We start from the raw sequence: 15,632 nt of genomic DNA, 5'->3' as shown, positions 1-15,632 counted from the left end.
ATTTTGCTGCTTGACTGGTTAGTTGGTGGTATTTATGTTGAAGGGACACAAGTGCTCAAAGCACACTTATAAAACTTATGGCAATGGGACAGGGGTTGGAACTTGGTTATTAATTAAAAAAATTTTTTTTGTTTTTTTTTTTACCACTATCAAAGCATGAAAGACTAGTGGTAGACACATATTCCTTCTATGAACGAATGGTAACTTTGTAAAGATACAATATATGCTTAAGCATGAATAATTTTCTTGCACAGTAGAGGGAGCCCACCTTTTTTGCAGTAGCCTTGACAATGTCCTTGATGTATTTGTATTTTTTTCTCAGAATTTATCTTATCCTTTTAAACTTGAATGTCACTTTTTTTTCTGATTTCAGATCTTATATGATAACTGAAAAAAAATGCTCGGTTCTGTGCAAGGAGAAGCTGATAAGCCGGCCGCCACTCCTAGTGGAAGCAATGTGAAAGTTGTCATCAGAGTCAGGCCACAAAATGAGACTGAAAAAGAAAAAGAAGCACGATCTGTCGTGAATATTGTCAGTGATCAAGTCTTGGTGTTTGACTCCTCAGATGATGTTTGCGAGTTTAACGGCAAAAAAAATACAGCTTTTGTGAGAGGCGATATTACGAGACGACGATACAAGAACTTAAAATTTGCATTTGATTACGTTTTTGGTCCAGATTCCGTTAACGTTGATGTGTATGAGCATACGAGTAAGTCCATTCTTGATGGTTTACTTAACGGCTATAATTGTTCAGGTGAGACTTTTAGGTTTAATTTTCTTTAGTGATTTTGTTTTCTTTTCCGTTTTTTTCATTTTCTTTTCCGTTTTTTTTTCATTTTCTTTTCTGTTTTTTTTTCATTTTCTTTTCTGTTTTTTTTCATTTTCTTTTCCGTTTTTTTCATTTTCTTTTCCGTTTTTTTCATTTTCTTTTCCGTTTTTTTTTTCATTTTCTTTTCCGTTTTTTTTTTTTTCATTTTCTTTTCCGTTTTTTTCCATTTCTTTTCCGTTTTTTTCCATTTCTTTTCCGTTCTTTTCATTTCTTTTCCTTCTTTTCAATTTCTTTTCCTTCTTTTCCATTTCTTTTCCTTTTCTATTTCCTTCTTTTCCATTTCCTTTTTCCGTTTCTTTTCCCTTTTTTTCCGTTTCTTTTCCTTTTTTTTCCGTTTCTTTTCCTTTTTTTCCCGTTTCTTTTCCTTTTTTTTTCCGTTTCTTTTCCTTTTTTTTCCGTTTCTTTTCCTTTTTTTTCCGTTTCTTTTCCTTTTTTTTTCCGTTTCTTTTCCTTTTTTTCCGTTTCTTTTCCTTTTTTTTCCGTTTCTTTTCCTTTTTTTTCCGTTTCTTTTCCGTTTCTTTTCCTTTTTTTCCGTTTCTTTTCCTTTTTTTTCCGTTTTTCCTTTTTTCCGTTTCTTTTCCTTTTTTTCCGTTTTTCTTTTTTTCCGTTTTCCTTTTTTTCCGTTTCTTTTCCTTTTTTTCCGTTTCTTTTCCTTTTTTTCCGTTTCTTTTCCTTTTTTTTCGTTTCTTTTCCTTTTTTTCGTTTCTTTTCCTTTTTCTTTTCGTTTCTTTTCCTTTTCTTTTCGTTTCTTTTCCTTTTTCTTTTCGTTTCTTTTCCTTTATCGTTTCTTTCCTTTTTTTTCGTTTCTTTCCTATTTTTTCGTTTCTTTCCTATTTTTTCGTTTCTTTCCTATTTTTTCGTTTCTTTCCTATTTTTTCGTTTCTTTCCTATTTTTTCGTTTCTTTCCTATTTTTTCGTTTCTTTCCTTTTTTTCGTTTCTTTCCTTTTTTTTCGTTTCTTTCCTTTTTTTTCGTTTCTTTCCTTTTTTTTCGTTTCTTTCCTTTTTTTCCGTTTCTTTCCTTTTTTTCCGTTTCTTTCCTTTTTTTTCGTTTCTTTCCTTTTTTTCCTTTTTTTCCGTTTCTTTTCCTTTTTTTCCCCCCCGTTTCTTTTCCTTTTTTTTTCCCCCGTTTCTTTTCCTTTTTTTTCCCCCCCGTTTCTTTTCCTTTTTTTTTCCCCCCCCGTTTCTTTTCCTTTTTTTTTCCCCCTGTTTCTCTTCCTTTTTTTTCCCCCCGTTTCTTTTCCTTTTTTTTTCCCCCGTTTCTTTTCCCTTTTTTTTCCCCCGTTTCTTTTCCTTTTTTTTTCCGTTTCTTTTCCTTTTTTTTCCGTTTCTTTTCATTTTTTTTTTCCGTTTCTTTTCATTTTTTTTTTCCATTTCTTTTCCTTTTTTTTCCGTTTCTTTTCCTTTTTTTTTCCGTTTCTTTTCCTTTTTTTTTCCGTTTCTTTTCCTTTTTTTTCCGTTTCTTTTCCTTTTTTTTCCGTTTCTTTTCCTTTTTTTTCCGTTTCTTTTCCTTTTTTTCCGTTTCTTTTCCTTTTTTTTCCGTTTCTTTTCCTTTTTTTTCCGTTTCTTTTTTTTTTTTCCGTTTCTTTTTTTTTCCGTTTTTTTTTTTTTTTCCGTTTCTTTTTTTTTCCGTTTCTTTTTTTTTTCCGTTTCTTTTTTTTTTTTCCGTTTCTTTTCCTTTTTTTTTCCGTTTCTTTTCCTTTTTTTTCCGTTTCTTTTCCTTTTTTTTTCCGTTTCTTTTCCTTTTTTTTCCGTTTCTTTTCCATTTTTTTTCCGTTTCTTTTCCATTTTTTTCCGTTTCTTTTCCTTTTTTCCCCCCTTTTCCCCTGTTTCTTTTGTTTTCTTTTTTCCTTTTCTCTTTTTTTTTTTTTTTTTTTTTTTTTTTTTTTTTTTTCCATCGAACAGAAAATAATATATAGAAGTTAGTCTCATTTTTTTACTTCTTTTACAAGTATCTGATTTATTTTATTTTATTTTTTTTTTTTTTTAGTTTTTGCATATGGTGCAACAGGAGCTGGGAAAACTTACACGATGCTCGGATCGAACGAACAACCAGGGATCACATTTTTAACTTTAATGGATCTTTACCAACGAATTGAATCAATCAAATCCGAAAAGAATTGCGAAGTTGCGGTTTCTTATTTAGAGGTGAGTTTCATCGTTCTCAAGTTTATTCAAATGCTTATCGGGTAAATCACAAGATCTGCCAAGAATTTTGATGAGAGTTGTATAGCTTAGACTCCAAAATTTGATGCAGGTGAAATGCCCTAAAAAACCCCTCAAATTTAAAAATCTTTAACTTATCAAATGGTAGTTGCTTCTATTGTATCGGACAATTAAAACAATGAATTGGTCTATAACTTTAACTATGTGTGAGATAGCGGATGAATGTCTGGCATCTGGTAGCATACCCCATCTCCAGCTAGATTAAAATTAGAAGATTAAAAACAAAACAAAAACTTATAATTGTGCGGAAATTGAAATTTGACTGTATAGGCTCAAAATCAATACGCACTAACAAAGCTTTGTGCCAAAAATACAATTCAGACCAGTTCCAGAGTTGATCGCCTCATGATAAGATGTATTATCCCATTCTCTTCGTTTCGTTACAAGCAGCCTGCTGAGATGAAACTGCAGGATACAGCATTCGTTTATCTACAAGCCAAAGAAATCAAGTAATTCTCGTTGTGTTCCCTTGGATAAAAGTTGATGCGTATTTATTAGTGGCGATGTTGCTGTTGTTTATAGAAGATGGTGATGCCTTTTCTTGTATTCTATTTCAGTCAGGTGCGGCCAACACTACTAAGTTACTTGCTTTATCTGGGCTTTTTTCCTGACCAACCATCTAGCCAACCGATAAAACTCTTTAATAAAAAAAGAGTACTTGTGCCATTATTGAATAATGCTGGAATAATATTATTATTTAGAAAGCCATTCTTAACATGGGAGAGGGGGGGTTGTAACTATTCTGTACTTTGACCTAACAATTTAATAAAAAAGACATTGCAAAACTTTAACTTGAAAATATTATTTAAAAATAGCATGGTTCAATAAGTGCGTAAGCACCTATAAAAAGAAAAAAATGGAGGGGGGGGGTTGAATTGTAGTTTTAAAATAAATATTCCCTAAATAATAAAGTCTAGAGATTATGGGTTCATTAAGTATTTGTTGAAGATATCAATTCTGTAGATATGTCAGTTTGTCTATATTCATCTGATTGGCCATTACTTTAAGATTGAGAAAAGATTCCATTTTAAAAAGGCAAATGTCTCCTCTACAATTATAGTTTGATCCATACAAAATAGAAACCAGAAGGAGTTAGTAACACACAAACGTTTGACAACCTCATAAACTCCCACTTCCCTTATGTTGTCCTTTCGTTCTCTCATTCCATGAGTGCTGTTTCTGACAAAGTGGGAAGAATTGCTGTTTTCTGGATTGGAATCTAACCATCTTATACTTATTTGGTGGGGTTTTTTTTTTTCATTATTTACATTAATTGGCTTTATGCCTTGTCTGGAAGAGTTTTCATTTAAAAAAATACAAATAAACAAAAACAGATTGATGTGAAAAAACCCCTCAGACTTCAAAACCCTTGTTGAAAAAAATAGTTCCATTTTATGGCAGTTTGAGTTAGAAACAAAATTGTTCAAGACAGACGAATCTTTGAATTAGCTGCTCGGCAGGATAACAAGAAATTACTTATGGCAATCAACAAAGAAAATTCAGAAATAAATCTATTTTTGACTCTAGAGTTTGGGGTGATGAAATGTTTGTTGGTGATATCAATTCTGTAAATTGTAATATTTGCTTTTATTTAATAAATTAACCAAGAAATAAAGTCATAAAAATGTTTAAATATTAGAAATGATAACGTACGCATAACTACACGGATTGAAAACTTGTTTGCAAAGTTCATATCCAGTTTGTTTTCTAGAAAGTTTCATCAAACCCACACTTTACCTTGCGTTCTTGAAAGAATATAAAAATAACTTAGAATAATATGATAGTTGCCATTGTTCATGAACGCAGGTTTTAGGCAATTAATAAACGGAATAACAAAATGATTACTCAAACCTGGTTCAACACGAGGAGTTCTAGATGAGGTAACAGCGACGATAACCTAAGAGGAAATATCCAGCTTCTCAGATAAATGCTGAATTTTTTAACTGCTACCGAGAATATTAAAATTAAAATATTACGTTGTATCATGAATTTATTTTTATTTAATAAATCATATGATTTTATTATTTTCAATCCTCTTATAATATTCATCATCATTCATCTGTCAGTGTGTCCATCTTATTAACACTATTCTTGAGTTGCCTTAAAAAATTCATTAAGAAAATTTTTGGATTTTGTTAATTTGTTTTAATTCTTTCCAGGTCTACAATGAACAAATCAAAGATTTATTAAATGGAAGAAACCAACTGCCGATCCGTGAAGATCCCAAGGTTGGGGTTATCATCCCAGGACTTTCCTTACACAAGGTAATTCACATTTTTCACATTTTTTTTTTTTTTTTTTCAAAATTCTCTTTTGTTTCGTGTTTGAAAGTTTAAAGTTTTGACTAAGGAAAGCGTCTGTCAGGTATGAATATGCAGTGTGATGATGTAGGGAAGTGAAACGTGGCCAGTGAGGGTTGAGGACATATGTTGCATGAAGAGGAAAGATATGATGAATGTGTAATGTGAATCTTAAAGACCGACTTAGTTTTGATGACTTCAAAGGAAAATTAAATTTGGAATGTATAGGGAGCTGTGTGTGCAGAACAGGAAATTTTGATGTTATAGTCTTGAAAGTTTTTTAAGTACATATAGAACAATTATAGTAGCAGAGTTAGCTCCCATGTCAAGACAAAAATGGGAGGAAATGACAAGAATCAAGAGAAAAAGAACTAAAATCCTGGCCAGAGATGGTCATGGTTGCAGCATTCACCCTGGGTCAGTTTGGCTGGCTTATTCCAATGTTCACCATGCCGTGAACACTAACTGACCAGACATGAGGATCTAAGGCTGCTTCCATTTGGAATGCAAGCCATTCACAATTCCAGTGATGGACGATTTTCTCCAGATCACCGAAGTTAAGCAACATTGAGCCTGACTAGTACCAGATGGGTAACCATTTGAGAAAGCTAGGTGCTGTATGTGCCTTCTGGGAAGGTTGGGCATGGGGCCAGCACCCTCACCCGAAAAAAAGAACTCCTCGCTACAAAAGCGTCTACAAAGTTGTGGATGGCCTATGCTCCTCCAAGGGCTGAAGGCTGTGGATGGATGGACGATTTTTGGAGGGAGTGGATCTTGCTGTTCTTTATTGTTAGAGATAAATTTGCCAGCGGACGACACAGGATGCGGCATAGGCAGTGATAGTTGAAAACTTCCAATTTGTGTAGGTCACTTGCCCATAGGCCAAGTCTCACAGCCATAAAGGAGAGTGGTGTGGATGAAGGCTTTATTTCTTTTAGAAAGTTTGTGATTCTATACTGTAATAGTTTTGTCTTTATGAGGTAGTCTATAAATTAAGAAATGAAGCCTCGTTAATAAAAAAGAATAAAAACCATGATTGATGCATGCGCAGTTGTTGAAATTGTTTGGAAAGAAACGATTTTAGGTGACACCCTCCCTTGATATAAAATGTAATTTCTACACAAAATAATTGACATTTTTTTTCTCTAATATTATTTGTGAGAGATCGGTCTTTCTAATGATGCCAGGTTGGTGCATTTATGATGCATATGAGAAAAGTTTTTAGCAGATATACAAACACAGACAGGTCCCGTTTATATAATAGATAACTTCATATACGAACTTGGATATAAAGAGGCAGCTATTCGCACAAGGGTACTTCGGACTGAGCTGTAAAACGATTGAAAACAACAACAGATGAAAGAAGACATTAGTTCTAAAAAAAAAAAAATGAATGTATGATTCTTATCAATGAAAATTGCAGAAAAAAAAACAAGGTCATTCATCTCTCTCTCAGATATTAACACAGCGAAGCTTTCTCTTTATTTCCAAATACTAAATTAATTGGGAATAGCTGTCTCAAAATTTTCTTTGTATAATGGGAGTTTCATATGAGTTGTTTGGGAGATGCTTTATGCTGATAATTGAGCGCTATCCTGTGAAGCAATGGAGTGTCTGTAACATGTTGAACCCCTAGAACAGTAAAAAAAAAAAAAAGTTGGGTAGCTAGTTTAGAAATGGTCTAGATATAATAATGTAACAATAGTGACATGGTCTAGATACAATAATGTAACAATAGTGACATGGTCTAGATACAATAATGTAACAATAGTGACATGGTCTAGATACAATAATGTAACAATAGTGACATGGTCTAGATACAATAATGTAACAATAGTGACATGGTCTAGATACAATAATGTAACAATAGTGACATGGTCTAGATACAGTCAGCTAATGCACTTCCTAACTTCCGGAAGTGGTGACAAGGCAAATCAGTTCCTTCACTTTTATTGTTCCTCAGTATTTCTATTGTCAAGCGATTTATTGAAATAAAAAAATAAGAAAGGGACATTATTGAAAAATATACAATAAAAATTTTAAAAATTATAAAAAGATAAAAATAACAATTAGTTTTTATTTGCACTTTTAATAACAGAATTAAAAAATGTTTTTATCTTATTTGAAATTTTATAAGAAATGTTAATGAAATTCTAAAAAGTATTTTTTTTTTTTAATTTAAAATTTTTTATTCGACTTTATATAATATTTTATGAAAGTATAAAAATATTGAAATCCAAATAACAAATAAAATTATTAAAATCAAAATAATAAAACTTCAAATATCATAAACGTATTCAATACATAATATTCCCAAAATAGTTTTAAACGATTTTAAAGTGTTTTCAATAATTCTTAAAACTAATAAAACTAATTTCAAGAATTCTTAATTAAAATAAGAGTGAAAATGTTTTCAATAATTAATAATTATTATTAAAATGGTCAAGTGAAGGAACCTATTTGCCTTTTCACTCCTTGTGTAGCAGCCACGCCGGAAGTTAGGAAGTACATTAGTTGACTATAACCAAAAGTTTGTACTTACTTGTACTTGAAACGACATTCATCCTGGAGGAGTTGAGTCGGCTTCATGAATATGCACATCTCGTATCGCTGCGGCCCAAGCCTGGCGATCGGAGGCAAGATCCCGAGTGAGCAACAGCCAGTCACGTCTCCAACAAAAAGTTTGTAAATAACAATAGTAAATATTTGGATAAGCAACAGTACATTACACGTCTACTTATTAAGGACCTGAATGTTATGGAAAGTAAACACCAGACATTGTTGTTGTTTTTTCTTTTTGTTTGTCATTAAATAACCCTAAAAGGGTTCATATGCCATAAAATATACAACCATATCAGTTTACAGGGGAATGCCAAGGAAAAATATGGGCAGAAGTGATAATAGATTTGATAGAGATAAAGACTTGGCCAGAGATAGCTTAGTTTGAAAGTCAGTTTCTAAAAGCCATCCAACACCTGCCAGCATATGAAAGTGATGTTAAATTGAATATGATAATTTTATGTCTGTTTTTTGATGAAAAATTATGGTTACTGTTTTTCTTGCACTAAACTCACCACAGCATTTAAAAAAAGATCTCTTTATATTTTATCTAAAACAAAAAAAAAATTGTTTTCTTTTCCAGCCAGAAAATGAACAACATTTGAAAAATTCTGGTTACTGTTTTTCTTGCACTAAACTCACCACAGCATTTAAAAAAAAATCTCTTTATATTTTATCTAAAAAAAAAATTTTCTTTTCCAGCCAGAAAATGAACAACATTTGATGCACATGCTTTATTATGGGAATAAGAATCGTACGCAACACCCAACAGATGCAAATGCGGAATCGTCACGATCACATGCCGTCTTTCAGGTATTTTTCATAGGTCTTTTATAAGAATTGATTTGCTTTATCGTTATTTTCATGGCAAGTGCTCATCTGAGCTCCAATCTATTATCCTCCCTGGCCTGGCTTTCACGAAAAACGCTCATTTAGCTGAAACCACTATCAATAATTTCCCACACTCTTTATCTGTACTTAAACCTAGATTCCGTGAACAAAGCTTTTTTCTTAGAACTGCATGAACAAAGCTTTTTTTCTTAGAACTGGATGCCTGTGGAACTTTGTTCCGTTTTTCTGCTTTCCAACTGACTACAATATGGTCATCTTCAAGTCCAACATAAACAAGTTCTTGATGAGCTATCCCCTTAAATAACCTAATTTACCCAATTCCCACTACTAACAATTACTACATTTTCCCATTGACTACTGTCGTTGTCCTTGAGTGGCCTCCAGGCTTTGATGTGGTGACTCCTTTGCAAAAAGAAATTTGTCATAATAGCATCTTCCCAGGTTAGTAAAAAATAAAGAATAGCAATAATATTTCTTTGCTTTTTTTTTTTTTTTTTTTTTTTTTTTAGATGAGAATTTGTATTAAAATAATATCTATAGTGATAAGTAGTAAGATTGTGTATGTATGTATGTATGTATATATATATATATATATATATATATATATATATATATATATATATATATATATATAAATAAAAACCAAAAAAACAATATGTTTAACGCTCCTAAATTCATACTAAAATTGTCCACAACTGATATATTATTAAGTAATCTTTAGTTCTAAGTGATGCTTTTCTGAAGATTGAAGGTTCAATTCTCAGTACAGGCGACTCTCCAAATACAAATGTAAATTACTTAAGACTTCTATCGAGTCATGGCTGACAGAACAAGAACATGTTACCCCTGTGGATTAAATGAAGGGTTCTGTTCAAAATTGTGTGCAGATTCCCAAGTTTAATGAAAAGATTCCCAATGTTCAACAAGAGATACCTCAAGAAGGTCAGAGGTTACATCAACCAAAACATTGTGTAAAAAAAAAAAAAAAAAAAATGAAGATAACAGTAGTTCGATAATAGGAAGAATTGATTCTCATCTTAAAAATTCAGAAACGTGATGACAAAACTGATATAAATTAATGGAAAATTAAAAAATGTGTAAATGATGTAATATGTAAAAAAATACATAAATGATTAAAAAAAAAAAAAAAATTTTTTTTTCTTTTTTTCTTTCAGGTTTTTGTGAAACAATTTGATCGTACTGCTAACTTGGTCACTTCTGTTCACATGGCCAAACTCTCTTTGGTTGATCTAGCTGGTTCCGAGCGAGGAACTGTGTCCAAAAATAATAGCAGTAGAATGCGAGAAGGGGCCAACATTAATCGGTCGCTGTTGGCATTAGGAAATGTCATCAATATGTTAGCAGACAATAAGGTAAGTAAAACTGGTTTCTTTTTATCCTAAACAAAAACTCATTAATACAATAGTCCATATAATTATTGATTTTTAGATAAAAAAAATGTAAAAATGTCAATGACTCTTGCTGTTAAAGGTCAATGAAGCTCTACGACATTGATTTCATAAATTTACATCAGTAGAAAAACCATAGAACCCCCCCCCCATCCTATTTTACTTGGGGCCCACTTCAGACCCATTTCAAAATTCCTTACGCCCACAAGTAGACCCGAGTAACTGTTGAGAAATGCTGGCGTAACAATATATGCCCTATATGATAATTGGAAGTGTTTACTTAATTGCCTTCAATATACAAAAGTGATTTCGCGATCTTTAAATTGTTACATAGAAATTAATTTTCTGGCTGGAATTAAATTTTAAACCAACAAATCAAGTATCATGGTTTAATTGTGCTTCATGAGCAATGAACACAAAATAGATTTTAACTCGACTAAATTCTGATATTCCAATGATAAAACTTTTTCTTTATTTCTCAGATAAAAGCACATATCCCGTACCGAGATAGTAAATTGACACGTCTTCTTAAAGATTCCATCGGAGGCAATTGTCGGACTGTTATGATTGCGGCCATTAGGTAAGAATCTATGGAAACCTATAATAGGAAATTTTGTTTGTGACCTTCCATATATATTTGATTTTTTTTTTTTTTTTTTTATGCTTGTTTTATTCCTATAATTTTGCCAGCCAAATTGATTTGACCCACCCACCCTCTTTCACATATGCATGCATTGTCTTTTTATCTTTCTTTTAATCCTTTATGACCTGAGTTATGGTATAGATGATTAAAATTTGTTTCAGTTATTCAAATCAAAATATTTATTCCATGAAACTTACTATGGGTTCTTTTATTTTTTTGGACTTGATTTGAATTTTATTTTCTTAAAGTTGCTTAAAAATTGTCCAATAATTATTCATTATATTTTCTTCATAACAAAAGGAATATTCGTATTATTTGAATTCATCGAACTGCTGTTCTCATCTTGAGTGTGATTTTTCACGTTTCGCTCGGTATAACTTCCGACCTTCTTCAGGTGTATCTTGTTGAACTCGGGAATGTTTTGGTCAAACTCAGGAATTTGGATGGAATTTCGAGTGGAACCCTTTATTTACTTCACGGGGGTAGCGTGCTCTTGTTCCATCAGCCATGACTGGGTAGAGGTCCTAAGTAATTCACAATTGTATTTTTCGGTTGCCCACACTGAGGATTGAACCTTCAATCTTTAGTAGAATATAACTTTTTGCAATTGATTTTTCCAATTTTTGATTTAACTACTGCACCACGGGTCCATGGCGCAGTGGTTAGAGTACTTAGAAAAAGTCATGACTGACGAAACAAGAGCACGCTACCCCTGTGAAGTAAATAAAGGGTTCTGCTTGAAATTCTGTCCAAATTACCAATTCGACAGAAACATTCCCGAGATACATCTGAAGAAGGTCAGAGGTTATATCGGACGAAATGTGAAAATCACATTCAACATGAGAACAGTAGTCTGATGAATCCAAATAATACGAATAACCAATCCTCATCACAAAAATTCATAAACGTCATAAAAAGAATATTGTATTCATTTTTCAATTAATATTTCATAGAATTATCTTTGTAATAATAGAAATATATTTTTCTTTGAAAAATTTGGCTAGCAATGCCCTCCTCCCTCTCAAAACAAAAGACATGAAACCTTTGTGCCGGCACTTTCGGGCGTTTTATGTAGATTGCTTAGAAAGTTCCGGAGCTAACAGTTTTTATTCTGCATAAGTAGCTTTTTGTTGGGTTTTTTTTTTTTTTTTCCACAAAGTTGTCTCTTAGAATTTGTTTGCTAAATTTGTTGTTTCGATTTTTATTATTATCATCACTATTGCGGTACATAAGTTGTCATTATGATTATTTTTATTTGTTGCAACAAATAAAAATAATCGCATCATAATGCCATATAGATTCCAGACTTTTTGATTAGCTATTTCAAGGTTTTCTTTGCCCCCCCCCCCCCCACCTTTTCCATAGTTTATAAAGGGTCACAGTCTTGGGCCATCCACCACTACGGTTCAAATATCAAAACTGACCAACACTTCAATAGAAGTTTTGGTTTTTGTCCAGAATTCACCCTATATTAAAAAAACAATGACAGGAAAAAATAAAATAAACAAAAATCTTATATACGTATCCATGACTGAAAGAAAATATTATATTCTAAAAATCACATAAATTGATCAAGTACTTTTATTTTTATAAAGGAAATCTTTTTTAAAATTCATAGGGATTACAACAAATCTAGTAATTATGAATTAAGTTATCTCTCTGTGTTTCTTGGCATTTTTTTCAAAATGGCAGCCAAGTTTTTGTATACTTATAAAATTTGATTTTATATAAAAATAAAGTTCTTATTTAGAATTGTAAAAATAAAATACAGACATATCTTTATGATGTATCTGTGCCAACAAAGAATGCATATTCCAAAAATTACATAAATTGATCGAGTAGTTTTTTTTTGTTTTTTTTAAATTTATTTATTTATTTATTTTTTTTTTTAAGAAAATCATTTTATGACCAGTTGGATAGGATAGGCAGGAGGCGGCATATTGTTTTTATGATTGCATTAAAATTCAAGGATAGACAACTCCATTCAATTCCAGAGATTAAAAGTAAAAGCTCATCAATGACTGCTAAAAATCATAAAATTTGATTTTCTTCAATAAAAAATTACTTGATCAATTTACATGATTTTTGGAATATAGCATCCTAGTTTCATGATAAGTACATACACCATTACAATTTTTCTGTATTTAAAAAATAAGTGTAATTCTAAATATGCACCAAAAATAAAATTACTTAAGTGTTTTTTTTTTTCTTTTTTAATATAGAGGGAATTCTGAACAAGAACCACAATTTTTTTCCTTTTTTCACTGTCTGAAAATGTTTTCTAAAATCATTAAAACTTAAAAATTAGTTTCTAGTTTTTTTGTTTTTTTTTCCCCCCATTTCTTTTTGACAGTCCATCTGGTATGTCTTATGAAGATACGTATAACACGTTAAAATATGCAGACCGAGCCAAACATATTCAGGCTGATGTAAGTATTTATTTCTGTATGCTTTTCCTGTGAATAAAACTTTGAATCATTGTTGTCTGTTTATTTTGAAAATGCTTAATTTTATTTAGAATGCCATCTTGATGTTCAGATATGAAATGCAAAGTTCTTGGTGAGCTGTCCCCATAAATAATTAAAATTCTACCCAATTTACACCTTCAACAACACTACAACCTTACATTCATTAACCGTTATCATCGAGTGGTCTTTGGACCTTGATAAGTGGTGATTCCTAAGTATTAAGAAAAAAAAATCTTGATAAGATTTTAAAAAAAAAAAAAAAAAAAAAAAAAAAGAAAAAAATTTTATGAGGACTTAACAAATGTCAATCTTGCATATTTACCAATTTAAACAATTTCTGGTTTTAAAACTTGCCCACAGCAAAATGTTTTAATCTGAAGACCCTAATGAAAATGTAGATCAACACATAAGAATATCCAGAAACTATTTTCATTGAAATATTTTTAATTATAGAAAAACTATTTTTAATAAATATATTTACAGAAATTTAAATGTTTTACAAAAAATGTTTACATAAATAATTCTGATGATAAAATATTTAAAATATATTTAAGTAAAACTAGCGGGGGTACCCGGCGTTGCCCGAGTGTTTGTTGACGGGGGGGGGGGGAGTTTTAAAAAATGTTATGGTAGGTAAGTAGGAAGGATCAAACCCGGAGTCATGAGTAAAAGTAGGAAAATAAAGTGTGAAAAAAAACCAAAAAAAAAAACATCTGCAACGTTAACAGTTCGGCCACCAAGAAAAGTCCATTCCAGTTGTTTCGGGAAAAAAAAAAAACGACTACGGTAGGTCGGTGCGAACGTGAAAATATAATGTGAATTGTCCAGCACGCTAACCACTACGCCACAGAGCACTGCAGCTTAGTTTAGTGATTTTAAATAACTTCACATGAAAGAACTACGAAGCCAAACCGGTGTTCTCTTCTCAACTGTTCCTTGTGAACGATCCCCAAACGGTGTTAAGTGGTGGCAGGGGGAGGAGGAATTTATTAGAGAGAAAATATTTTACCACTTCCATTGATCTTAACCGATTTTGGCCGTGACTTCTCAGCAGAAAAAGTATAGAAATCTAAGATTATCAAAGAATTTGAGAAATAATAAGCCTATAACACACCTCAGATATTGTTCTGCCGTTTGTGCATATTATATTTGCATGAAATATCTTGATTTTTAATCCTATTAATGTCAAAATCAGACGGGGAAAAAATGAGTTCATTTTATTTATTTAATTAAAATAAATAAATGGAAAAAAGTAAATATTTACTTAACACAGTATATATTTGTGTGTGTGATGTGGTCTTCAGATTAAGAAGCATCATTAATTTCAAACAAGTTTCCAAACGAGAAGTCATTTAGATTGATAAATATGCAGAATTGCCAAACAAGTTTATAATAATTTTTTAAAATTCATTATTTTACTTCATTTTTTTTTCTTTTTATAAGTATTCCAAATTCCAGCAATACCTACACAGCCTTGCCCAGAATTCAATTAAGTCAGTTTTTTTTTTATTTGCACAGTTTCAAACTTAAGGTAAACAACTATTATTTTCTTAAAGTTAAAATGAGTTATTGCTGATTTTTAAGTGTTTATTTAAAAATATTTCATATTAGTTGTTTAGTCCAAACCAAGTAATTTTTTAAATAAATTATAACTCCGTATGTTATCTTGCCAATAACATGATACAACAATAACAAATGAAAATTGGCTAGTCAGAAACAAAGTTTGATTTGTCAGCTTCAATGCTATTTGGGTCTGACTTTGAAAATTTGACAAGTTAACTTGATATACTAGAATATAAAATAAGTTTTAAAAAATCAGCCCAGAATATTTTTTCTTAAATCACTCCATTGTAAGTTGTTTGTTACCTATTATTTTATTTTTTATTTTATTTTATTTAAAAAAATTTTTTTTTACAGTTAAAGAAAAATATTTATAATGTCAAATCCCATATCAGCAAATATGGAAAAATAATCGAAAATCTTCGACAAGAGGTGAGTGAAATAAATGTTTTAATCCAACAATTTCAGTGTTTGTGCACTTTAATGAGATTTCATGAAAATGTATTTTAGGTAAAAAAACAAACAAAACAAAAAACTTTATTACATACTTTTACATCGATCATATCTGCCGGTGGAAATATGATTCTGGGTATTTTTATCTCATCCACTGGATATTCTCTGTACTGTGGTTTGCACCCTGGCCTTGATTTTCCAACATCTTATCTGTTACAACAGAGCATAGGAGTCATTAGATGAGTAGCGTGCGCCATTTTGTTTTGGTGAATGTTAATACTTTTTTGGAAATTAAATTTCCATCCCCAGGTGCATGATAATTCTGTATGTTCTT

The 15,632-nt window shown here is 31.2% G+C and overlaps 1 protein-coding gene across 1 annotated transcript in view; it reads left to right on the top strand.

Annotated features, from left to right (window-relative positions):
- Positions 1-15,632, top strand: part of LOC145252502 (kinesin-like protein KIF18A) — a 75,381-nt gene that overhangs the window by 18,940 nt on the left and 40,809 nt on the right. Inside the window, exons 2-9 of the mRNA XM_080112006.1 lie at positions 374-755; positions 2,819-2,976; positions 5,214-5,318; positions 8,616-8,726; positions 9,941-10,138; positions 10,657-10,754; positions 13,171-13,246; positions 15,203-15,277. Of these exons, the coding sequence (XP_079968132.1) occupies positions 398-755; positions 2,819-2,976; positions 5,214-5,318; positions 8,616-8,726; positions 9,941-10,138; positions 10,657-10,754; positions 13,171-13,246; positions 15,203-15,277 (1,179 nt within the window). The 5' untranslated portion in view covers positions 374-397. The remainder of the gene's footprint in view (positions 1-373; positions 756-2,818; positions 2,977-5,213; positions 5,319-8,615; positions 8,727-9,940; positions 10,139-10,656; positions 10,755-13,170; positions 13,247-15,202; positions 15,278-15,632) is intronic.

This window comes from Euprymna scolopes, chromosome 29 (assembly GCF_053919585.1).
Source record: "Euprymna scolopes isolate OS-2025 chromosome 29, ASM5391958v1, whole genome shotgun sequence".
Taxonomy (NCBI): Eukaryota; Metazoa; Mollusca; class Cephalopoda; order Sepiida; family Sepiolidae; genus Euprymna; species Euprymna scolopes.
Note: the sequence above shows the minus strand (reverse complement) of the source record. Positions and strands in the feature narration are given on the sequence as shown.